The sequence below is a fragment of the Grus americana genome, chromosome 2 (assembly GCF_028858705.1).
Source record: "Grus americana isolate bGruAme1 chromosome 2, bGruAme1.mat, whole genome shotgun sequence".
Classification (NCBI taxonomy): domain Eukaryota; kingdom Metazoa; phylum Chordata; class Aves; order Gruiformes; family Gruidae; genus Grus; species Grus americana.
Window position 1 is genome coordinate 92,338,463 of NC_072853.1, and position 23,248 is coordinate 92,361,710.

Consider the following 23,248-nt stretch of genomic DNA (forward strand, 5'->3'; position numbering starts at 1 on the left):
TGCAATATTTCCTTTGGTGGATTTCCTCTGCTCCTGGAAGTGAGCTGTCTAACTTTCTGGAGCACAATTATGAAGAAGAATTTCCTACATTTTACTGCACAGGATGAGGTGATTTTGGAAGTTAACATGACCTGAACCACACATGCACAAAAGATAGCATCTGAAAAATGTAGTGTGTGGCAGTACAGTTAAGAAAAAAAAAAAACCCCAAAACCCCCAAACCACAACCAAACCTACAGCCAGAAAATGCTCGTTAGCTCCACTGCTGGCCAGAGAGTGGAACAGGGAGAAGAAACGCAGTCCGCGCGTTTTTCTGGAAAGCCTGCTGTGTTACCACCATAAAGTCAAATGCAAGAGCAGAATTCAGCCTTAGTTTTGTTGTTCTGTAACAAAGTTGAGTTGGGTTTGTTTTCTTTAAACCTGGACAGATATAATTTCAGTATTTACTGCTACAGAGAAAAGAAGCTTGTGAGGAGAGATGATATATTTTATTAAATCAACACATACAATTGGAAAAAGCTATTTAAATAACAGTACTCAAATTTTAAAGGAAGATTCAAGTCAGGTTTTTTCACTCAGTGAAATGCAGTCAAAGTAGCTTTTTTCTTTGTTTAATTTTGTTATTTTTGATGACTGGTTGTGGGATTGTTTTGGTGTGGTAGCATTTTTAAGAACACTTGAACAGTAAAGCAAGTATGACCAAAATCTTGGTTTCTGTAATGGTTTCAAGATAATTTCTTTTCATTTATGAGATATTTAGATATTTCTTTCCATGTGGATGCTCCAAATACTCTAGAAAAAAAAGATGTAGGCATTCAAAAGCTGGATGTTTACTACTGTTGCATGTGGTTACCCATATTCATAACAGTCTTTCAGCATCATCTGTCTGTGATCACGTTTTCATTTGAAAAAGACTAGTTGTTGTGTTTGCTGTATGATTTACATTATTTAAACAAAGGGGGGGGGGAAGAATTTGAAACAGCTCATTCAATAGCATGACTAAGACATACGATAACTTCTTATAAAATGTTCACCATTATGCGACCGTAAGATTGGAGTTCAAACCCCCTGCACACACAAAAACAAAGAATAACTCGGTCTAAAATAGCCTGGTGAAAGGATGCTGCCTCCTGGTGATTTATAGGCATATGAGCTTCCACTAAAATTGCATCCTAAAGAGAAGTATTTTGTCCTCGGAAGAGTCCGGCAGTGGCTCCGGCTGCGCTCAGCTCGCAGGGGAGCGTGAGCAATGGGGAGGCCATCGAGGCGGGGAAGGTGAACGCTTCTTGCAGCGCCTCGCTCTTCTTTTCCGCAGGATTTTCTGCAAGGGGACTGTACCAAAGCCAGACAAAAGCTGAACTGGAAGCCAAGAGTCACATTTGACGTGAGTAGCCTTTCTGGCATGCTTTGTGCCTGCCGGGTGTTTGTATCCTCTGAAAGCAATCCATGGGAGGTGGGGGGGACCTTTGCGTGGGGTGGCTCAAGCACACTAGGAAATCCCATTTTTTGTGACACCCCCCGCCCCCCGCCGGGCTGCAGCTCTTGTCTTGAAGACAGCAGCCACTGTGGCAACGCGATGCATCTCTGGTGGCTCTGCCAACCCACTCTGGAAAGGGCTCAGCAGGTATCAACATTTTGGAAAAGAGCAGGCGCTTGCGCTGGGGCACCAGCTGGGAGACGCAGGCTGTGACTCGAACAAGCCAGTTTCGAGAGTGTCCCACCACTCCTGTGACAGAGCTGGGGCCAGGGCCAGGTCCTCTGTGGGAAGAGCACAGCAAAGCCTCGTCCCCTCCTTGTCCTGCTGCAGGGGACTGCGGGGGCTTGTGCTCTGGGGCACTCCCAACGTGCTGCCCGTTCGTCCTCTGCGCCAAGGCCCTCATCTGCCTCTCTCCTTCCTCGCAGGAGCTGGTGAGGGAGATGGTGGATGCTGACGTGGAGCTCATGAGGAACAACCCCAACGCCTGAGCCCCGGCTGGGCCCGAGAGGCGCTGCAGGACCCACGCTGGGGGTGTACCCCACAGCCAACACCGCCATGGGCTGCCAGGGCCGGTGTGGGTGGCCGCCCCTTCCCATGATGGTTTTACTGCTGGCCTGCCTGTGCATAAAAGCCCGGTTTTATCCCCCCCAGCCCACCCTCCACACCCTCCTGGTGCCTCTTGCCCCACACATCATCCCAGGGTCAGCCCTGCCCGGGCTAACTCTGCTTCCTGCCATTAACTGGGGAGCGGTCACACCCCCCCAATACTGCACCTGAAGTACTGATAGGCCAGCAAGCCCACTGATTTCCATTTTTTTGTAATTAAAACTCATCTTTCTATTACTTAGGACCTCCATTGCATTTTTAGTACTTTCTCCCATTCAAAAAACAAAAGTGCCCCCTGCCCTTCACCCCCAACCTCCCCTCTCCTCCAGCAACAACAGCAGCAAACCTCTGGCACTAACGTGGGCTCACCATCCCTCCAGCCCTTGCTCCGCTGCTTCCCCTCTTCTGCCTTTCCTGAACACTCCTTGTTTTTCTTTCCTGCAGCCTTACCTCCACCCCAGCGGCCCATTTCCACCACTTGAACTTTGTAAAAGTTTGGATAACTTGATATAACTTGCAGTGAAATCGCCTTTTGACCATGCCGAATTAATTCCTAATTGCTGGAATCGCTTTCAAACCAGTCAGAGGGGGCTTATAAGCGTTTTTCAGATCTTCATTTCAGAGCGCATAAATCACATAAAGCCTTTTTGTCCAGCACCTTTCCAATCTGGGGGTTTAGGGTGTTTTGGGTTTTGTGCTCCCCCCCCTCCAGAATCGACCCATTCCCCCTCCATCCTCTTCCTGCTTACTATAATTAGACCTCGGATGGGAGTCTGAATCATCTCAGAAGATGACTTAAGAAATAAAAACAAAATAAATAAAAAGCTTTAAAAAAATAGAAAATTCAAGGTGAGTAAATATTTTTGCACTTTTCGTGCCAAGGTACCCGGGTTATCCAGAGGTCGTCGAGCCCATACATTTCCCGTTGGTTTAGGATCTTCCACCCACCAATTACTCCCATCATTTTAGCGTTATGCCTCGAAATGAGCAAACGGGTGAGATACACGGGGGGGGGGGGAGATGCACAGGGAGATACACCTTCTCGGAGTGCACCCCTTGCTTTTCTACTTTGTATTAGGGGGAGCGACACCCCTGCCAAAAGGGGAGCGATGGGGGGGGGGGGGGGATGTTGAGCTGGGAGCTGGAGGCAGCGGCTCCAGCTGCTCTCGGGAGCGGTTTCGTGATGGAAGTGGTGCGAGGCGACGGGACGGGGCTCGGGAGCAGCCTGCGAGGAGCCGGGCTGCCGGAGAGAGAAGGCTCTTTGTGCGCCTGGCGTGAAAGGCGGGCATTCGCCAGAGGTGCAGTGGAAAATGTGCGAGCTGGCGGTGGCCGCGGCAGCGGAGGGGCGCGCAGCGGGGCGCGCCCGGGCAGCCGGAGCAGCCGCTTCCTTCGGGGCTGTCCCCGCGGGAGCGCGGAGGAGCGCGGCCACCCCAGCACAAGGGGGAAAAGAAACGTGGGAGCCCGGCCGCTGCTTGGGATCCCTTCCTACAGGTGCACGGAGTACGCGCCCTCGCAGGGTGGAGAGGAGGGGGAGCGGCGGGACCTGTCGGGTGAGGGAGAGATGTCCCTCTTGCACTGGCTCCAAGCAGCGCCTCACACGTGGGAGGCTCTGCAGCCCCCACGCACAGTCTCCGCGGCTCATCCGGCACAAACCAACGCCGAGCGGGGAACGGACGTCCCGTCCGTGGGGAGGCCTGGAACTCTCCGCGGAGCGAGGGGCGCTCGGGGTCACGCACACATTGCCACTCACCACCACCTCCCCGGGTGTGCACCTCCACGCGTGGTTATATTTATACAAAGCCTCCCGGGGTGCTTTTCCCCAGGAGTACGGGCACGACACCGCAGCTGAGCCTTTTTTTAGGGTAAAATAACAATAAACCCCTTCCCCGTGGGTGCGTGTCCTTTGCATTAGCTGTCTTCCCCCGCAGTGTTCACACCGCGTGGGTCCGCTGCACAGCCCCGGCGGTACGCGCTCGCCCCCTGTGCCGCGGGCACCCACCCGCGCGTGGTCGCACGGCTGCGGCCGTGCTCTGCGGGCTGCCGCCGCACGCCCCCACGGCCGAGGGGGTCCCGCCGTGCCCAGCGGTGCCCCCCCTCGCCCCGGGGCCGAGGCCAGTGACGGAGGGGAGCGGTGGAGCTCCGCCTGCCCAGCCGCACCGAGGGCTGCCCCCTTTGCAGCGCCTCGGACAAGCGGTCGCAGGCTGCGGATCTTTGGTGGCGCACGTAATAAAATTAGAATAAAATAATAACAATAATAAGTGTTAAAGCGTTTCTATGACAAGGTATTTTTGTATTGCTGGGAACTTTTTTTTTCTTACAGTGATTCACTGGGAGGCTTGCTAGTACATCTGAATATTAGTTCACACATCTCTGCAGAGGGCTGGGAACCTTTACATAAGCTGCCAGTTTTCCTTCCACCTCGGTTTGTTGGGGTTTTTTTCTTTGCCGTCTCTAACTGTGGCGCATTCAAGAGAAGCATTTTTAGTCTCCGTTTTCGGTCTCTACATTGGGGGGCGAACGGGGAAGGAAGTAGAAAGGCAAAAATTGGGTTTAGACTAAGAGGTCCCTCCTTGGACCACATCCTTGCGCTGGATGTCTTTTTGATTCTCTTGAAAAAAATAAAAATTAGTAATAAAAAAATTGCTACCGATCATTGCAGAACAAAACGTGCTTTTTATAATTTGGCCAAGGTCCGAACTGCTTTTCGGTTTCCTCACCACCACCTTCCTGCCCGATTTTGAATTCCTCCTAAAGTACCACTCTTTGCAATGACCACGAAATCATTTCTTGAAAACGAAATAAATAAAATAAAATTAATTAAAAAAAAACCACGCGGCGATTTAAGGAGATTTTATCTATATATGTAGCCAACACACCAGATACAGCCTAATGCCCGCTACATCGGTTGAACCTGTATGTCAAGCGTATTGTGCCTGCAGGTAAGATACATCCCCCTCTGCCCGTGTCATGTCTCATCTGGGGTCATTAAAGCTTCGTTAATTTAAAAGGGCAGCTCCAGTAGTAAATAACTGAGCATGCCCCCAGTCTCCCGTCCCTTTCACAAGCGTCCCACCGGCAGCAGAAGCAGCAAACAAAGCGAACGGCAAGGTGGGTTTTGCTTTTGCTCTCCGGCACGCCCAAGAAACGCTGAGCCCGGCTCTGCCGGCTGCGGAGCGGCAGCGCTGGTAGGGAAGGCCGGTTGCTCGCCGGGGCCAGCGTGCGGCCGCCCTGCCTGCCAGGGGCCGGGGAGGGGAGCGCGGACCCAGGAGCCTGCCGAGGGGCCATCGCCGCCTGCTCCGGGCCGGCCCCGCCCGGGCAGCCTGTCCCACCGCGTCGTAGGAAGCAGAGAGGGGATATATCCCTGCTTCGCTACTACGGGAGAAGCACTCGATGGTGGGGGCTGCCCGGGCGTGCGCCCCGTCGGAAGACGGGGTTCAAGGCGGGCAGGGAGAGGAGAGCGGGCCGAGCTCCTGCCCAGCGGGTTGCAGAGGGTTGGGGCCCGCTCGGGAGAGCCGGCCTGGCCCTGCCTGTGGCTCCCTGCTCCGCAGCGCCGGGAGTTACGAGCAGCTAAGGCAGGGCTTGCTCCCCTGCGCCCGCCGCCTGTCAGCGCCGCCGCCCCACATCTCGCAGCCGTAAGTCAGCCCCTCGCCTCCGCCGTGCGGGCCGCTGCCCATCCCCCGGAGTCTGTCTTGCCAAAGGTAAACTGCCACGAAAGCCTTTTTTTTTTTTTTTTTTTTTTTTTTAAGAAAAAAAAAATCCCTCTCCTGAGGCCTTTCAGGGGCGCTCGGGACTACTTGCCACTCGTGGGCTGCAAAATCCCCGCAGGGAGCAAGCAGTTCGGCCGCGGCCTCGGTGGGGTGGCCCCGCAGGAGCTCAAGCCCCTGCCACCTCTGCAAGGGGGCCGGGACGGGGGTCGGCCCTGCCCAAGGGCCCGCCGGCGGCGCAGCTGGGCCGCCTGCCGCTCTCCTCCCCGGCCCCGGCACGGAAGGCCGGCGAGACAAAGCGACGGGGGTTTCCTCGGGGTCGCGGAGCAAAACCGCCAGCGCCATCTAAAAATACACCTCCTGCTCGCAGCGTCAGCCTGAAGGGTAAAAGTGAAGGGGGAGTAAAGGGGAAGAACAGACCCGCTGCTCGGGCACGCGCACGCCGGGGTGGGTAGGTGGTGGGAAATGGCTCCGCGGCCAACCATGGTCGCGCACGGAGACGGATCGATTGCTGGAAGTGTATTTAGAAAAATAAAATTTAAGTGTAATTTGAGGGAACGGAGGAGTCCCCCACCTCCCCCCCCAGCCCCTTGCACATAAAACAGCCGAGTCCCCCCGGGCGGACATGAGGGTCACATCCTCTTTCCTCTCCTCGCCCGGCCGGGAACGGGGCTGCCCCCGGGCAGCGTGGGGAGAGGGGGACCGGTCTCGGTGTCCCGCCCCCCCCGCCTCTGGGCGGCAGGTTTGCAGGGGTGGGAGGCGAGGGGAGGCCCCCAGTCGGCTCGCAGGGCCGCGCTCCTTGCCTCCCCGTGTGACCCCCCTTCACCTCTGATACTTAGCTGGCGGAGCATTGTCTCCAGACACAACAAACGCAGAAAGGAGCGCTGGAGCAGGCAGAGCTCCAACGTTTTGACGGGTGGAAGAAAAACATCAACAGATACTTTGCAATTATTTGGTGATGGGGGCTAGGGGAGGCGGGCGCGGGAGAGGTCGGTTCGCAGCAGCAGACGCTAATTGCAACCTTTGCTTTGCTAATGAGCTCGCACCGGTTTATTCCGCGCTCCGTCCCCCCCCTCCCCGCTCCGTCCCCCCCCCGGGGAAGCGCTTGGGGGGCGGAGAATCGTGTCGGGAGAAAACCGTAATTTTTCTTCAATTCGTTATTCGTTTTAAATCCATCCCATCTTTGAGAGGCGAGGTTAGAAGCGCTGGCCGCGAGCACTTTCATAAATCCTCGCTAAGGGAGAGCGGCGAGCAGCTTCTCCTTCTGCTCCTGCCTGCGCCGTGCGCCCCGTCGCGCAGCCCGCAACGGCAGCGGGGACCCCCGTCCCAGGACGACGGGGCTTGGCAGGGCGAAATGCCCCTCCGCTAGCTTGCAGCTGCAGACCTATTCCACGTAATCGGAGCGGGGAAATACACACATACACAGAAAAAAGAGTTCCAGTAGAAACTCGCATCAAAAAGGCAGTGCGAATGTATTTATACTGGGCAATCTCGCAAGCACCGACATTGTTTAAACAATTCTCTTCTGCTTTGGACGATATTATCAGTACTTTTACATTATCGTTCAATGGAAAACATTCTTCTTCTTCCTTATTTCAAATATTTATTTAAAAAAAAAAAAAATTAAACTCGGCCGCTTGAATGTTCTGGCAAGTAAATAAATTCCAGGAACGGGGAAGGGGGGAAACGACTATGGTGTTTCTTCTAAACCGAGCGCTTGCCTTCTGAGGGGCGACGGCTGTAGCGATATGACCTGTTTATTCATCGATTCATATAATATATAAATATCCTGAACTCATGAGTGTAATAATTTGCGTTTTCTCTACTGGAGGAAATTCAGCTATTTTAAGAGTTAATGGTTCTAAATGTGTTGGTTTTCCTGCATTCTCCCCAGAGGTGATGGGGGCTGGAAAGGAGGGAGGATTCCAGTTTGGGGGGTTTCATTGTTGTTGTTTTAATTCTGCAGAACGCAGCCTAAAGCAGCTGACCTGAATTTGGGGTAATACACTGTGCGACCAAGCCCCCTGACACCTAAAGGTCAGGTGAAAGTCTCCAGCAGGTAAAGTCGCTGCTCGGCTGCCTGCCCAGCTCACTTGCTCTCTGGCTCACAAATTGTTCCCTTCTGCCCACCCAAGTCGTTTCAAGCTGTGTTTATTTAGGGGGCAAAAAAATTGCCGACCACCCAATTCCTACTCAGCCGGAGAACTTGTGAGCTCTCACCAATAGCCCGGGCCGCCTTCCTCCCCGATCCCGGTGCTTTTTAATAGCTATTATTTTGCGGCACACGCATACCAAGCAAGGCACAAGTTACAGGCCTAGAAGGTCGCAGACGTGCGGGCAACAGACGCGTTTGCTTGGGGAGCGAGGGAGAAATCACACAGCCATACACACCCCCGAACACCCTGCCGGCACACTGGAGGGAGGAAGCGTTCGCCGGCTGCCTCCCCGGCCCACGCAGCACAAAATGCCAGTGGGTTGGCGAAGCTAGCGAGGCCGAGTCAGGAGGAAAAGGAGTCCCTCAGACCGCAGGGGCTTCCATGCAGGGCTGTGCCACTGCCTCCCTGCACGCCGCGGCCCCCCGACGGCCCTGCTCCATCACGCCCGGCCACCCTCCGACAGAGCTGGGCCGGCACCCACCGCCCGTCGGGCGTCCAGCAAACACCACGTCCGCAGCCCCGTCCCAAATCTCAGGACGCCAGCAGCGTTCCCACCAAACTAAGCCGAAGGGGAGAGGGGTTAATGGCAAGTGACACCGAGGGCCCTTGCTCCTGCCGGAGTGACCCTCGGGAGAGCTGGGAATTGCTTCTCCGGCCCTCCAAGCAGTCCTTTTAGGACTCCTTCTTGCGAAATAAGGGGGTCCTGCTCTCCCCCCTACTAGCACACGGCCGTCTGCTACCGCTGTCTGCACCGCCAGCTCCTGGGCTGGGTCAAGGAGACCTGCCCGTTGCCCTAGGTGCACGTGTAAAGATTTTTTGGGGGGGACCGCAGCGTTGCTGCGAGGGGTCCCCTGTACCCGCCATGGCCGCGCTCCGCAGCGCCGGGGTGCGGAGCCGCAGCCCTGCCCCGCAAAGACTCCTCCGCGCAAGGAGCCGGCCCTCCCCCGCCGATGCGGCTATTGTTTCGTTCAATTAGGCTCCGCTTGATAAAAAACAATCGCTCGTTAACCCTCGCCCTCCTCCCTCCTGGCTGGTGTGTTGTGAATGGCGACATCGTCTCCCTTGACCCCCGTCTCCTTTTCTGTCTTTCTGTCCCCTGAAAAATGATTCCGCGAGCTCTGATTGAATTTTATTCCTTCCTGACCTGGCCCGTTTTTATTGCATGGACACCATCAATCTTGACCTAACGCGACGTTTGTTTATTACTTTGGAAAGAAGCGAATGGCTTTATGAGCCCTAGCGTAATTAAACCAGGAGGGCTACGTTCACCGCGGCACCGCACCACCTTTGGGGCGGATTCACAACACAGACAGGCCGCCGGGGAGGCGAGGCAGAAGGGGAAAGGAAAGGGTAAAAAAAGAAAAAAAAAAAAAGAAAAAAAAACCCGAACCAAAACCAACAAGCCACACGGGAAAGGTAAGTGGGATCCTCCCAGCCCGTAAGCTTATGTGCGAGATACCGGCAGGCTGAAACCCATGGATGTCCCAGGGGAGCACCGAGCAGCTCACTTACGCCACACTTTAGGCCCGCTATGTCGACGCGGAGCCGCGTAAACCTGTGCTCGTCCTCCGCACTGCCCCGGCTGCGCGCCACCTGCGCCCCCGCGCAGCGACAGCTCGGCCTCGGACACCCCGACGGCGCAACAGCTACCCCTGCCCACCGCCGTGCTCCTCATCCCCCTCACAAAAAAACTCCACCCGCACATCTTAAAATGACGGAAGCATTTAGGGAACATGCCCGGCCCTAACACAGGGAACCGGGGAAAAAATGGACTGACCACGCCGAGGGGTTTAAATTACAAGCGAAATTAATTGAAAGCCAATGTTCAATTAGCGGTTACCGTTGAAATGGGTGTTTTCGGGAAGAGGATGGGGGAGCGTTTCTACGCGCCGCATCGCAGCGCTCCTGTACCTGCCTGTGCGCAGCACAGCCATGTGCGCCCCTCGGTGTTGCACGCTTTTGCCTACGCAATCAAGACGACGTAGTGAAGACCGCGCATTGTTACCTCACGCTCATCTTCACGTGGGCGCCGAGACGCCCTCAGCTCCCGACCGTGCGCGACCGCTCCTTTCTGCGTGACGGAATCACGCTGCCTCCCGCAAAACCCGCTCCGGCCTTTGCTTGCGCCGTTTGCGACTCGCCCGCAACGCGCAAGAAAAGCTTTAGAGCCCAGAGCGAAGCTTTAAGCTCGCCCCTCTGTAATCAGCGTATTTTTGGGGAGGCGAGGGCGGAGGACAGCCTGCTGCCGCAGTAGTCGGCTGGTCAATACGATGCAACCCCAGGGGTTACCAATAGCGTTACGAAGTTACACCCGACTATAAAAATATCTCCGTGCTAACTTCGAAGCGACTTTCCCGAACTTCGTAGCTTTCAGAAAGGGCCCCAGATATCGTCAAACGCCCATTTGGAAACATTCCTTTAACGTTTCCACCCATAACACAGTCTCACCATGTTCTCCCTCTGACCTGGCCTGTGAAGGTAGGGAAGGGGTTTTTGATCCACGTCCTCTCAACTATTTTCATGCACTTCTCTGCTATTTTTGGTTATGACCTTTGCAGAACATAATATGAACTCGCTTTAAGAAGCAAATCCGAGGAGAAAACTTAGAAGGGAGAATATTCATTCTCTCTGCGTTTTCTTCAGTTTAAGTGACAGATGAGCAAATACAAGTATGAAACTACCAGAACCAGCTAAACGGAATGGTGCCTCAAATGAGGTTGGTTTTTTTTTTTTTAAAAAAAAAGGTGGGTTTTTTTTTCCTAGACGAAAAGCAAAGCAATAGTTTTGGGGGAAAAAAAATCAGCTTGAGCTAAAAATATAACACAAAGCGCCGTGCTAACCTGGCACCTAATGGACCGCTCTGCAGGCCAGGCTGGGGCCGAGCGTCCCCGCTCGCTGTACGGGCTGCCACCAAAGATGCAGAGGCCTTACGGAGGCACCTTTCAGCTGCTGCCTGGGCGCACGTCCCGTGCCCACCTCCGCGCAGGGTCGGACCGCATCTCTTTTGGCGTTCAGGTCAGGCCCAGTTCTGCTGGGAGACAATCACAAGTCAGAAGGGACATTTAGGTTTGCCTACTGCTCGCAAGGGCGGGGGGGGGGGGGGAGCACAAAAGGAACGAGGGTCCCGCGCTGCCCCGCTGCCTGCGGTTCGTGTCTTACAGGCAGGAGCGCTGCCCGCAGGCGGACGCCCCGCTCCGCGCCCGCCGTGCTGCTCTGGCCCAGCCCGGTAAGGTTTCTAGCAAGCCCGCCGGGCCTTCCCCCCTGCCAGCAGCAGCAGCAGCAGCAACGTGTCACGCCAGAGGCCCTGGTCCGGCGGAGCGGTGCGGCCGGCCCACCGCCGCGCAGCGCCGCGCAGGGACCCCGCGGGACCGGCCTGCACGGCGGGAGGGCCGCCTCCCGCTGCCAAGCCCGCACGATTCACTGCCTACCGGTGGGACCCTCTGCACCGCTAATGTTATTTTCGTTGTGAACAATTTCTGTGAGGAGGGGGAGGAAAAAAAAATTAAAAAGTAATAAGAACCAAGCCGAAGCAGGCGTGTGCCGTGAGCCATCCCGTCGCACTGAGAACCGGGCGGTGACCTTCGCCGCGACCACGCACGTCACTTCAGGAAAGGGATCCCCTCCGGGAGCAGAGGATCCCGGCACGACCTACCTGTCGGGACGTTTCCCTTCGCCCCCTCCCTGACTGCGAGCTGCCCCCCGGCCAGGCGAGCCCCTTCCATCCGCATCTTTTTAGCCAGGGCCGCGGGGAGCGCAAGTTGCGCGGCCTCCCCGCGGTGTCGGGGCCGCGGAAGGCAGCCGGCCGTCCCGGGGCGGCCGGGGCATTAGCAGTAATTATGGACGGCACTTGTTCAAGCCCCGCACAGCTCCCCCCCCCAGCTCCTCTAGTCGAGCAGCACCACTGACAATGCAACGGGTGATTAAACAAGCCGAGCTAGCAACTGCTTTCCCTCCTATTTATTTTCGACACAAACACCCTACCGCTGGAGACGGCCGAGAAAACCCAAAATACAGGAAAGCCGGCGCCTGATCGCAACAAAAATAACAGGCAAATAGCACATGCAATCGCCTCTCTACCCTCTCCGTTCTTTAATTTTTAGTTTTATTTTAAATACCGGGCGGGGGAAGCCGGGAATGGCGTTACCACGCAGCCACCTCGCTGGCAGAGCCAGCTGCCGAGGGCAGAGGGAGCTGCCCCCGCCGGGGCTCCCCTTTCCAAAAAGGGGGAGCGAAGGAGGGAGGCGGCGAAAGCCCCGCCGCGTCCCCGGCCCGGAAACCCCGGTCACAAGGAGAGATGAGGAGGGAGCCAGCTCAGCTGCCCCCCGCTCGGTACCGAGACAGGGACGGTGGGGAGCAGAAGGTGAGCCCGACCGGGAATAGGTAACATTTTATTTCGCTTTACTGGTGAAAAAACGGGGAGCTGCGGTTAAAACGTGCCCCCGGAGCGAGCGCGTTCAGCTTTGCCCGTCTTTCGCTTCAGCTGTACCATAACCGGACGACGGAGCGTTTGAGTTTCTCGCACCCAACTTAGCAAACAAATAAATACAAAAAAGGCCGGTAGTGTCTGTAGAGGTACTAGCACGAAAAAGCAAAGACTATGCGATACTTGCATAAACATAGTTTAAGCCAACGTTATAAAATGACACACACACCCCCAGTTCCTTCGATCTGCTGAAGGTGTTTTCTGAATATTACATTGTTGCTGTGGAAGGGAAGCGCAGCTTAAAGGCGAGGTAATAAGGTTTAACTGTAAATACCTTTGTATTTATTTACAATGTAACCCTTAACAATGCAACAGCAATTACTGCTAAGTGTTGCCTTTAGATAAGAGACACTGATAGGAAACTGTATTATCTTGAAAGCAAACTTTAGGCCTTAAATATCTGTAATCAAATAATCTTCTTCCCAAGTCTGACTGACAAGGCAGATTCTTTTAAGTTAATGAATTTATTGCATTTTGGTGGTTATTTACAAAGGGGGAAGGTGATCCCCATTGCCCATAGGTTCTTTAATGCAAATTGTCCAGAAGGTGAGATTCTTGATCTGACAAGACATCAGTCTGTGCAGCACTCATCTACTACCCTGGTAATATTTTTTTTTTTTCCGATTTAAGGAAAAAGGAAGGAGTGAAGGACACAAATCCCCTCCCCAAACAACTATATAGGAAAAACTCTCCCACAGAAACTCTTTCTAAAATAATTTTAGTCCGAGCAATTAAGGCACTTCCAACAGACCAGTAATGTCCCTAAAGGACAGGAGTAAAGCAGAGCTATAGAGGTGTAAGGGTAGACTGTACAAGCACTCTTTAATCCAACTACTTTTTTTTTTTCTTGAAATAAAATAGTACTTTAAAACTATGTATTACAGAAGCGGCTTCATGGATGTGACTGCGCTCATTGCTATCAATTCTACGAAGCAGTGATTTCTATGCTTACATTATATTTAAGAATATACATACTACAGAATAGCTGGCATCTAATATACACTGGAGTTTAGAAACATATGCAATGCGTATATGAATCTATAAATAAATACGTAATCCTTCTTTAGAAATAGATACATATGTAAATCCTATATATAAATACATTTGAAATACACGCAGAGAGATCGATAGCTCGATATATACACAGTTACACAAGGGTAGGAATCTAGTGCACGTACTTCTACCTCGGAGTTATCGCTTAATATACCCCTACATAGGCGTATTATTTAAAAAGCCGTAATGTTGTCATACTACTGTGTATGGTCAAATGTTTCCAGGTCTTGCCCATTAATTGCTAAGAAAACGTGTTTGTTTATTTGCCAACTCAGAGCTGCCATGGGAAAGTATTTTTTTCCTAGCGGATAAGGCGAGCTGACTAAGTGGAACATATTGCAGAAGAGACTGAAAAGGGATTTTTCGACCTGGCAGTTCCTAAATGGTCTTTGGAATTTGCGCGGAGGGGAACGAGCTGTTCCAGCGACAAAGTTAGTTATGAAATCCCTTTTCCCTCTCTCCCGCTCTCTAAATGAAAATATTAAAATATACAGACGTGTAAAGGATCATTCCAACTGAATGGTAATTTATTAATAAACAAACAATGCAATACCTTCAGAATATTTTCAACAAAAAAAAAAGAAAAATATTGATAGAATAAGATTAATACAGTTTCCCTTTTTATATATAGTGAAAAAATCAGCGTTTCAGTCAATTTTAACGTCACTTTTCAGGGAAGGGGGAAACACTTTCTGGCGTTTGGTCCGCAACATCCAACTACAAATTAAAAATAAATTACTATGTCGCAATTTACATTTTAAAACAAGTCCTTGTAAAAGAGGAAGGGGGGGGGAAGAGAAGCTGGTACTCTACGCTGGACTTTTCGCCCCCTTTTAAACACGGGGCATGACAATACCTTAAGGGATGGGGAAGAGAGGGGAAGGACGGGAGGGGGGAGTATTTTTCAAAGCAATTAAAAAAAAAAAAAACTTACGTGTTATTGGAGTAACACTGTCCTTTAACAAACCAAGACATGCTTTGGGGCTGTCTCTGTACAAAAGCTTTTCGCGTGCGCTCGCTTCCCTCCGCGTGCGCGGCGGGGGCCGGCGGCGCGGTGCTGCGCGGTGCTGCGCGGTATCCCCGCGGTCTCCCCGTGGCGGGGCGCGCTCAGAACTTGCCGCAGTCGTAGACGAAGGCCCCGGAGGTGCGGTAGAGCGGCTGGCTGCCGGGGAAGGCCATCTGACAGCTGCCGCCGCCCCCCGCCCCGCCGCCGCCGCCGCCGCCCCCCGCCCCGCCGCCCCCGCCGCCGCCGCCGCCGCCGCCCGGCGAGGCGCTGAGGCCCAGCCGCGGCGCCTCGAAGACCTCCCGCGGGGCGGCGGCGAAGCCCTGCTGCGGCCCGGCGTAGCCCGCCGCGCCCGCCAGCGGGCCCAGCTCCCCCGCCGCCGCCGCCGCCGCCGCTGCCGCCGCCGCCGCCTGGTTGAGGTACCAGGAGGCCAGGCGGCCCTGGTGCGGGTGCGGGTGGTGCCCCTCCTGGTGGCCGCCCGCCGCGCCGCCCAGCCCGCCGTGCCCCAGCGCCCCGCCGCCGCCGCCCCCCGCCCCGCCGCCGCCGCCACCGCCGCCGGTGGGCATGGCGTAGTCGGGCAGCGGGTCCTCGGCGGGGCTGGCGGCGGCGGCGGGCAGGTGGCCGGGTCGGTCGGCGCCGCCCGCCGCCGCGTAGAGGCTCATGGCCTGCATGTTGCAGTGGTAGGTGCCGGCGGCGGCGCCGGCGGCCGCCTGGCCGCAGGGCGAGCCGTAAACGGAGCTGTGACCCGGCGAGTAGCCGCCGAGGGAGAGGGCGGGCGGGATGCCGGTGCGCGGGGCGGCGGCGGCGGGGGCCAGGAGGCCGGCGCCCAGCTCGGCGGCGGCCTGCGGCGAGCCTCGCAGCGAGGTCATGATGTTGTCCACGCTGAAGCCCGGGCCGTGGTGGTGGGGCGGCGGCGGGGGCGGCGGCGGGGGAGGCGGCGGCGGTTCGGGGGCCTCCAGGCTGAGGGAGCGGCTGGAGGGGAGGGTGCTGCGGGGGCTGCCGCCGCTGGACAGGCTGCTGCTGCTGTCGGGGCTCTCGATCTTGGGCACGGCGCCGAGCGGCGGCGCGGCGCCGGGGGGGGACACGGCCTGCGGCGGCGAGGCCGTGCCGTTCTCCGTCTTGATGTCCTGGATGCGGACGGGCGGCGGCGGCGCGGCGCTGCCCCCGGCAGGGCCGCCCTCGGGCTCGGCGGCGGCGGGCGGCTGCGGTCGCGGCGGGGCATGGTCCTTGAGGTGCAGGCGGTCCTTCTCCTCCTTGTCCTTGACGGCGTCCTTCTTCTTGAAGCGGCGGCGGCGGCGGAGGAAGCTGCCGTTCTCGAACATGTTGTAGGAGTCGGGATCGAGGGTCCAGTAGCTGCCCTTGCCGGGCTTCTTGTCGTCGCGGGGCACCTTGACGAAGCACTCGTTGAGGGAGAGGTTGTGGCGGATGCTGTTCTGCCAGCCCTGCTTGTTGTCCCGGTAGAAAGGGAACCGCTCCATGATGAACTGGTAGATCCCGTTCAAGGTGATCTTCTTATCGGGCGCGTTCTGGATGGCCATGGTGATGAGGGCGATGTAGCTGTAGGGCGGCTTCACCATATCCTTGGGCTGCGGCGGCGGCGTGTAGGGCCCGTAGGCGCGGGCCATGCCGGCCGGGTACTGCTCGTGGGCCGGGTGGGAGTACATGCTCATCGGGGCCGGCATGGCCGTGTAGCCCCCGCCGGCCGCCGCCGCGGCGGCGCGGTAGTAGCTCTGCTCTCCGCCGAGGTACGGCACCACTCCCAGGGAGTTGGGACTGGACACGGAGTAGCGAGCCTGCATGTCCTCCCGTCAGCTTTCCCCCACCCTCCCCGCCGGACCAAACAGCGCGTCCCTTCCCCCTCCACCCCTCCGCCGCTCCGCGGACCGAGCTGGACCGGGCGGACGGGCAACCCCCACCCCCCCACCCCCCCGGCGGAGCGCGGAAAAAGGGAGGAAGAATAACGACGGCAGCGCCGAAAGTCTCCTCTTCTTCGCCCAGGAAAGCCCACCGGCAAGCTCCCGCACTCCACGCGGAGGAAAAAAAAAAAATCACAAAAAAGGGAAAAAAAGGGAGGGGGGTGAAAAAGAGGAAAAAATGTTTTTAAAAAGAAAACGGGGCAGGGAAAAAAAAAATAATCGCAGCGGAGAAAGCAACTTCCAAACGCAGAAAGAGTATTAAGAAAATAAAACCTTTGCAAAGAGGCTCCCACGCTCCCAGTTCCTTGTTCCACGGGGATCTGCAACAAGTTGTCTGCAAAGGAGGGACAAAAGTAGAGGGATGTGTTTTGTTGGCTTTTTTTAAGCGAGCAGAAGAAGAAAAAAATCCACCTTCCCGATCTCCCAGTGCAAAGTCTCCCTCTCGCTCTCCCTCTCGCTTTTTTTCAGTCTCTTTTTCAGTCGCAGGCTGCTTTGGGAAGCATCGGAAAAACTCCTGAACTTTTGAGCATCCGTCACCACGGCGAGAACTTTTTTACGCACTTACAGTTTTCTCCTTTTTTTTTCCCTCCCTCTCCTCTCTTGGTCTCCTTTTTTTTTTTCTCTCTCTTTTTTTTTTTTTTTTCTTTTCCTCCTTTTGCAGGCGGCCCAGCTCCGCCCCGCCGAGCCGGGGCGGCCAATGAGGGCCGGGAGACACCCGGGGCTCTGAATGAGGAGGGAAAAAAAAGGAACGAGCGAGCAAAAAAAAAAAAAAGTAAAAAAGAAGGAAAAAAAAAAATCCCCGCAGCAGCCCTGGGAGCTGCAGCTCTCGGGGACCGGCCACACACACTCGCCGGCACACGCGGAAGGCTGGAGCGTCGTGGAGCCCCGGGCTCGCGCGGGCAGCTGCGCACTCGCGGAGACCCTCTCGCGCCCGCGGATTTTGCGCGCCAACCCGCGCGAGCCCTACGGCCCCGTGCCAGCCCGCCCACACACCCACCCGCGTCCTTAGGCTCGCGGTCACACTCGCACACGCTCCCCGGGCACACGCACGACGTGCACGCCCGCAGCAACGTGTATATATATGTATATGCTCCCGCAGAGATCTGCCTACCCACGCGCGCTCCCCGCGCTCTTCCACGCGTGTTTCTTCCCCACTTTTTTCCTTTCTTTTTCCCTTTTTCTTTTTTTTTTTTTCCCCCCCCTCAATGGTCTGTTTTCTCCGCACGGTCCCGCCGGACTCTCTCCTCCCCTTCCCTCCGGTCTGCCGCCCGTGTCGGCGTGCAGGTTCCACGCCGGTGTGCCGGCTCGCTCCCTGCCCTCCCCAGCCAGGAGGCTCTGCCTCACCCCGGCTGCCTTCCACTCCCCACGCCCGTGAGGACGGAGGGGAAAGTGTGTGTGTGTGGGGGGGGCGGGTGTGTGTGGGGATGTGTAGGTGTGTGCGCAGGGTGGGATGCCCCTGCCCCAGCGGCACCACCCTGCCTGCAGCCAGCTGCCTGCCTGACCAAACGCTTCTGAAGAGATTGCATTCCTCCGGTTGACAAGGTTTTGACGAGTCCTCCAAAGCTCCTTTTTATTAATCAGCCACCAAGGGCTTTCCTCTCTCCGTCTGCAAAGCAAGCGCCCGCTGCCTCTGCTGTTTATAAACACGGGCGCATTTCTTTGCACGAGGTCTTTAGCTCGCTCGTTCAGGTAATGTTTACGGACCTTATGGGATGTGATACGGAGAGCCGGTCCTTGCTTTATTTATTTATTTACTTGAGACGGAGAGGACATACTTGTGTTCCTAATCTGCTTCAGAGTGGACTCCGTGGTATGTCAGGTGTGTCAAAAGAAAAAAACAAAAAAACAAAAGGCAAAAAGGTGCAAGAAAATTAATATTCGCTAAACTGTTTGGCCGGTTCTGCTGTGAAGATTTGATTTGCGTTGCTGCTGCCTTTGTCTAAATATCTGAAAGAATATTTGGGCTCTAATCAGAATAACACTTTAACGGGAGCTTAAAGGGAGCAGGGAGTGAGGGCTTGGTTATTTATTTTTTAAAATTGCCTTTTAATTTGCTGTTATATTTTAAGAAAGAAGATGTTCTTCTCGTACTTTAAACACGGGGAGATTCGTATACATATTTGCACAGCAGTGTAGTTTATCAGTACTTCAGATATTAAAAATCCAACCCAGTGCTCTTCATTCACTTCGTAGCCTATACCTCTGAAACTTCATTACTGTTAATAATAGATCAGTTGAAAGAAACAAGCTGAAATCTATTTTAAGGGGTGGAATTTGTACGGGAAAGACGCGTGTGTGTTTCTGAGACGAATTACCCACCCTGATCTTGTGACACTACAAACACGTCAAAAACCCCTTTTGGTTTCACTGATTTCAAACCCCCTTTCCTCACTTTTTACTGTGATCGATTGCTTTGGGGATCGTGTCTTTGGAGGATGTTAAAGGCGCATCATTTGCCTGGTGGTATTTTAGCAGGTATGGCTTTTCCTCTGAAATACCAATCCGTTGGTTATTAAAAAAAAAATATTTTAAATGAGATGCAAGTAATATGAAGGAGGTAATTTATATACCCTAATATCTGCTCCTTTTCATATTCAAACATAACGGGTCTCCTTTTGGTAATAAATGTCAGTCCTTTAATGGTGAATACATTATCCCGTTTAGCCTGTTGTATTTCATCGTCTGGAATCTTTCACCTGCTCCTGCCTAATTACACGTTTTTCCCTTTCCTCCCACCACGGCAGAATTAATAAATATGCAAGCACTGGACTAGATGTCAGTTCCAACACTTTATATTTTCAAAAACTCTTTCTTGCTTTGCTAAAAAAAAAAAAAAAGAAAAAGGGCATTTTAGCACATTTCCATGCAGCCCAGGTCATCCGGTTTTCCCACGGTATTACCTGCCGTTAAAAACAATTTCCATGGGCTTCTCGCTCGCTCCCATGAGCGGCCGTAACGTGCCGCTCCGGGAGCCGGACCCTTTACTGACTTTTTCATTTTATCTGGACAATGTTTACGGTAGCGAAACTGTCTCTCAGGCAGAGGTTGGAGTACTACCGAGAAGTTTCAGCACAGGGAAGGGGGGCCATTAATCCGCTGTGTTTTGCATCTAATATATTTTGCAATAGCCACTCTGATTCTATAATTGCGAACTGACGCAATTACTAACGTGTGTTAAGTTACATACCTCAAACCAGCAGGACTCTGGTTTCTCTAGTCGAGGCACAAAAGTCACCATTGTGAAGGTTCATAGAGTGATCTGGGGGTTGTGTGTGTGTGTGCGTGTTGGGGGGAAACAACTGTTTTAGGGAGGCAGAAGGATCAGTTTCCCTCCCGGTGTGTTTGGATACCACCCAGACAGAGTCCCCGGCGCTTGGGTTTCACCCACCCGCTCGCACTACCGAGCTGCCTTTCCCCAGCGCCCTGCCTTTGCCGCATTAGCCAGCGTGGCCTCTGGATGGGAGAGCCACGTTTGAGGTACACTGCCCGCAGAAACGAAGCAAGACGGCAGCAGCCGTGGCCACCGTGTCCCCTCTACCCCGCGTACCGTGCAGACGCCCGGGCAGCGGGCACGGCCGCTCCCGCCTCCTCCCCGAAGCCGCTCAAGGGGAGGCGGCGGCAGGATGGGAGCCCCGACGGGCAGCCCCGGGCCAAGGGAGCCGCGCTTTTCTTAAAACCCTCCGAGGCTTTGTGTGTGTGGTCATTTGCAACCTTATTTACGGAGATGTCAGAAAGAAAGATGACATCGGAGCGGCAGGCGGAGGGGCTACCATTTGACCTGGGCAAAGCCCAGGTGGACCCAAACAATTCGCTGTGGGTTGTCCTCTTCTCTCCTCTCGAAGACCTGGAGGTGAACTGCTTTCCAGCCCCGGGCTGTTTATGTTTAGACGTAGTCAGAGCTTCGCTTCTCTCTCTGTCTTTTGGCTCCAACATCACAGCAGTATCCCTGTAACTCCGACACCAGCCACCCAGCCCGGCTCTTTGCATCTCAGGATGCAGCTTTCCATGTTCTTTAAACAGCGGGCGACACCGCAGGAGAAAACCGCTGACATCCTTTCGGGGGGCAGGGAGGGAAGTGTTCGTATCAAATCTGTGCTTCACCAGTAGAAAAATCTACTGTGCCGAAAGTCCCCTCTCCGTTTATAGCCGCTGGACATAGGTGACAGCCATCCCTCTCTCCCTCCAGTTCTTGCAAGCCAGCACCTCTGCCATCTCAGCCTGTGCAATTAAGCCGAGCTCTAAATGCAAGGTCTGTTTGAGTGGCACTCAGTTAAGCAAACAAGCGTGATTGTTATTTTATTAACGAGGGTTAACAATTCCATAAATAAGCCGAGGTAGTTTTCCAGTCCAGGGCGTCTTTTATCTCAAGACATAAATAACACAACTTAATACGAAAATGAGCGCTCCATTCCCTCTGGCATCTTTTAGGCTCTCGTTCTTGAATGAGAAATAAATTATCCTTTGCAGTAAATGTGGCAGCGGTCATCGGCTTCGTGTAATTCACAAGAGAAATCCCTTAATTTCACGTTCGGTATCTAAAAGAGAATTTTGCATTTAACTTACAAGGGAGAACCGAGACCGTAAAGAGGTCGGAGCCCGCGCATTTCATCTTCCCACGATAATTATCGCGGTCATACATGTAATTCGTCTCTGTGACACAGGTTGCGTCCCAGAGATGTCGCGGCACTAGGAGTAAAAACAAAAACCAGGCTGTGGGAAACTACATGTGTTGTTTCTGCTATTCAGGTGGAGTACTATCACACACACATACACACACAGAAAAAAAAAAAAGAAACAAACAACAAAAACAAACCCACAAGAGCGTAAGAAACCTTTAATTTGGTAGGTTCTCTAGCTTTGGCATCTCACAGTAAAATACTAACATCTGGGGGATTAGGGGTGTTACAAACTCCCTCCTAAAACGACAAGAAGATAGCCAGACATAGATTTTTTTTTTCCTTTTTCTTTTACTTTCCAAGGTCCCTTGTCCCTTTTGAGTTCCTTTTCCTCCCTTATTTCCTTCCTTTCTCTGGGAGGGGCAGCGAGGGCGGAGGGGGGCTGAATCCATTGGATTCTCTGGAATCATATAAATGAAAACACACACGGAGCAACGAAACTGGGAGCGTGAACCTTTGCAGCCCTGTCCTGCTCCATCTCCACCTATTGCCTTAACAGACTGGAGGAGAGAGAGACTTATTTGTATAAAGGGTTTATTTACATTAGAATGAAGAGACAGTTCCTAGTCTGGGAAGTGATAAGTACTTGGCAAGTCATTAGGTAGCAGATAGAGATCAGCCCCTGGATACATTATTCCCTGCCTTTTGCATACTCGTTTTTGAGGGCTGAGAGGTTTTTCGGGACGGTGCGCGGCAGAGGTGGGGGGTGCGGGGGGGGGGGTGTCGGTGAGGGCGCTGAGCCCTGCTGGGAGCCGCGACCGGGCGCTGCCCCGCTGCGGGCGGCCCTTGGCAGGGGCGGGGGGGAAGTCGAAAGTCCCCCGCCCTCCGCGGAGGGCTGCGCGGGGGGAGGCCGCCCCTCCCGGCCCTCAAGCCGCCGGTGCGTGAGCGGGACAGCGCACAAGCAAGGGAAGCCGCAAAGCCGCTCCCCCCCTCCCCGAGGAAGGGGCGACGATGCCGCCCCGCACCGCACCCGCGGCCGGCGGCCACCTGCGCGGCAGCCGAGCGCTGCGCGGGCCGCGGGCGCCCCCTCCCGGGCCTCCCGTGCCACTGCCGCCCGCGCCGCTCCGCGCCGCTCCGCGGGTCCCGCGGCTTCCCCCCCGCAACACACACACACGCCGCGGGGCAGCCCAGCCGGGCACCTGCCGGCGCCCTGCCCGCCCACAGCGGCTCTCCCCTTGCCCACGTCACGGGGGAAGAGGAATTAAAGAAACCCTCACCGAACCCCACTCAAACCCTTCCCGCCGCCTTTTTTGCCGCAGTTGAGCTGCTGGAGGCGCGGCCACGCGGTGCCGAATTCGCGAGGCGCAGCTTGTCGTTGGAGGTGAGCGCTAGAGCAATGCCAGCTCTATCCAGGCCATTATTTTCTGCGCTCTGCCAAGGAATGTCTTTACTGGTTGCCAGGTTTGCCAATAAAACTCGCGAATGAAAAAGTGTTGGTTTCCAGGAAAAGTACTTCTGTTTTTTAACCTCCCCCTTGCTGTCTAATTACTGATGTGTTCAACCTCTGAAGAACAGCTTCGTAAAACTGTCTGGTAAATCCAGAGGCAGATGCCTTCTCACACTTGTACAGTTACAGAGAAGTGTAAATATACACACGCTCACATACACACACGTGCTGATATATATGCATAGCTGGATGTATGCATGGTTTCTAGAGTTTTACAAGGCATTTATGGGTATTAAGTACAATCGCACCAAAGAACTAGTCTCCTTTAAGGGTCCTAGGAGCTGTGGCAATACAAGTAATAAAACTCAGATATCTGCATACGCACGTCTATGAAGCCACAAATGCTCTCCTTGCACGGTTATTTGCGTGCTGCTGGAAGTAACCCATTATAGTTGTTTACATACAGAAAACAGCGTCTCACTCTGCAAAATGTAAAGTATAATAAAAAGAGGTGAAAGAATAGTTTAAAAAGTAGAGGTCTCAAGATCTATGTGTTATTTTCCATAAAACACAGGGAATGCACAAAAGAGACAGATTTTTAAATGCGCCCTGTGTAACAAACACATGGAACTTGCAGCTGCGGGAGTCCCACGGGCCGTGACCCCAGGCAAGCCCCTCTTTCTAGTAGGGCTCTGTCCTCAAAACTAAGCAGTGTACCGTTTAATGGTTAAAGAAGTCATCATTCGGTTCCTGAGTATGTTATCTCTGCAGTTTCCGATTCTTTCTC

The 23,248-nt window shown here is 54.4% G+C and overlaps 2 protein-coding genes across 9 annotated transcripts in view; one reads left to right on the forward strand and one right to left on the reverse strand.

The window, feature by feature from the left end:
- The window catches only part of GMDS (GDP-mannose 4,6-dehydratase), a 433,308-nt gene extending 430,360 nt beyond the window's left edge, over positions 1 to 2,948 (forward strand). The window contains exons 10-11 of the mRNA XM_054816119.1: positions 1,316 to 1,384; positions 1,903 to 2,948. Of these exons, the coding sequence (XP_054672094.1) occupies positions 1,316 to 1,384; positions 1,903 to 1,965 (132 nt within the window). The 3' untranslated portion in view covers positions 1,966 to 2,948. The remainder of the gene's footprint in view (positions 1 to 1,315; positions 1,385 to 1,902) is intronic.
- The window catches only part of FOXC1 (forkhead box C1), a 40,375-nt gene extending 22,823 nt beyond the window's left edge, over positions 1 to 17,552 (reverse strand). For 2 of the 8 annotated variants that reach the window (XR_008575804.1, XR_008575807.1), the window contains exon 1: positions 14,414 to 17,552. Coding sequence is in view for 1 of the 8 variants with exons in the window: in XM_054816118.1 (XP_054672093.1) it covers positions 14,587 to 16,281 (1,695 nt within the window). In the remaining 7 variants the exon portion in view is untranslated. Of the gene's footprint in view, positions 1 to 168; positions 1,906 to 10,783; positions 10,975 to 13,988 lie in introns of those variants that run through there. The other 6 variants (XR_008575801.1, XR_008575803.1, XR_008575802.1 and 3 more) reach the window with 6 other exon arrangements.
- Positions 17,553 to 23,248: the final 5,696 nt, after the last annotated feature.